Source organism: Corvus brachyrhynchos, unplaced genomic scaffold (genome assembly GCF_000691975.1).
Source record: "Corvus brachyrhynchos isolate BGI_N302 unplaced genomic scaffold, ASM69197v1 scaffold17, whole genome shotgun sequence".
Classification (NCBI taxonomy): Eukaryota; Metazoa; Chordata; class Aves; order Passeriformes; family Corvidae; genus Corvus; species Corvus brachyrhynchos.
The window spans coordinates 12,547,951-12,549,366 of NW_008240046.1; the positions used below are offsets into that span (position 1 = coordinate 12,547,951).

At 62.5% G+C, this 1,416-nt stretch overlaps 1 protein-coding gene across 1 annotated transcript in view; it reads right to left on the reverse strand.

The window, feature by feature from the left end:
* Window positions 1-1,041: 1,041 nt before the first annotated feature.
* HELT (helt bHLH transcription factor) overlaps window positions 1,042-1,416 on the reverse strand; it is a 1,837-nt gene continuing 1,462 nt past the window's right edge. The window contains exon 5 of the mRNA XM_017744306.1: window positions 1,042-1,412. Within this exon, the coding sequence (XP_017599795.1) occupies window positions 1,288-1,412 (125 nt within the window). The 3' untranslated portion in view covers window positions 1,042-1,287. The remainder of the gene's footprint in view (window positions 1,413-1,416) is intronic.

Here is a 1,416-nt window from a genome sequence, read left to right on the forward strand (position 1 = left end):
GCTGCGGAATGTGTTTGGCTGAGTCCATATTGTTCTGTGTACACTGACCAAAAGCAGGGTTCTCTCTGGATTTACCATCCTAAAGGTGTCCCGAGGAAATGGGGGTGTTTTTCTCCCCTCCCTAGCTGGCTCCTTGCAATCATCCTGCCATGTGACCTCTTCCCCACTAATCTGGGATAGGAGGTTTTCCTGTATTTACAGGTTAAATGGAAGATACACATTCCACTTTTTACTCATTGTAAGGAACATCTTTTTGTCTGTCTCTGAATAAAGGGTCGGGTTGGTTTACAAATTGCGGGTCAGCCCGTTCCGCGACCTGGGCAAACAGCCCAGGTCAAATCTCCTCAAAGCCTCCCCACCCAACTGGAATAAGTTAATTTATCCCTCGACGGCTCCGGCCTCGCCGGGCATACCCAGGCTGCCCTGCTTCCTGAGGCTATGGAGACACCCAGGATGCTTGGTTCAGGCGGGGCTGGAGTTGCCCCGTCGGGAGGGAGCCGTGCCGCGGTTCCGCGCCGGCGGCGAGGCTGGAAGGACTCGCTCCCGGAGCTTCCACTGGTTTTATTTTCGGCGCCCGCACCTCCGCGGCGGCCGCCTGCCCTCCCGGCCCCGTCCTGCGCCTTCACCATTATTCATCCTCCTCGGAACGAACTGCGCCGCAGAGAAATTCTCTGGCAAAGCACACGGGAGATGCCTGTGCCGTTCGGACACGTGCCCCTGGAGTACCCCTCCACGGGCCCGAGGGAGGGCAGCACCCGCGGGGTTTGCGGGGGGAGTGGGGCATCCGCCACCTCCGGGCCACACCGGGACTCCTTCCCGGCCTCCGGTGACGGCCTGGGAGCAGAAACCGGGCGGCACCGACACCCGGCCCGTCACGCCCTGCCCCGCCTGCCCGAAGCGCCAGCCACGGCCGGTGCGTGCAGCAACCTCCCTGGCCCTCGCTGACTGCGTCTCTCTCGTGGGTTTTTTGCCCTGGGTGGATGCGTGGGGAGACTCCCACCGCCAACCGAGGTAGCTCCCTCACGGAAACAAAAAGGAGCGGCGGGTATAAACGTTTATTCCAAGGCATCACTTGTACAGGCACCGCACCCGGAGGTGGGAAGACGAGCGAGTGGGGGCAGCTTCATGCCCTCGGCGAGGGCGGCCGGGGTAGATCTGGGCCCCCGGGGCTTCTCGCCCTCCGGGACCCCGCCCATCTCCCATCCCCTGGCAGCCTCCCCGTGCGCCCGGGTGTAACCCGCAGTGTCCACGGTCATAAATAGGATTTTTTTCAGGCGGCACGAGTCTCTATAGCATGGAGGGGTGCTGGCCCGGGGGCAGCCCGAAGGCGTTGGGGTGGGAATGGCCGAGGAGGTTGAGGTAGTGGCGGTCCAACCCCTGCACGGATGAGAGGAAGGTGCTGCGCTGCTGGCCGGG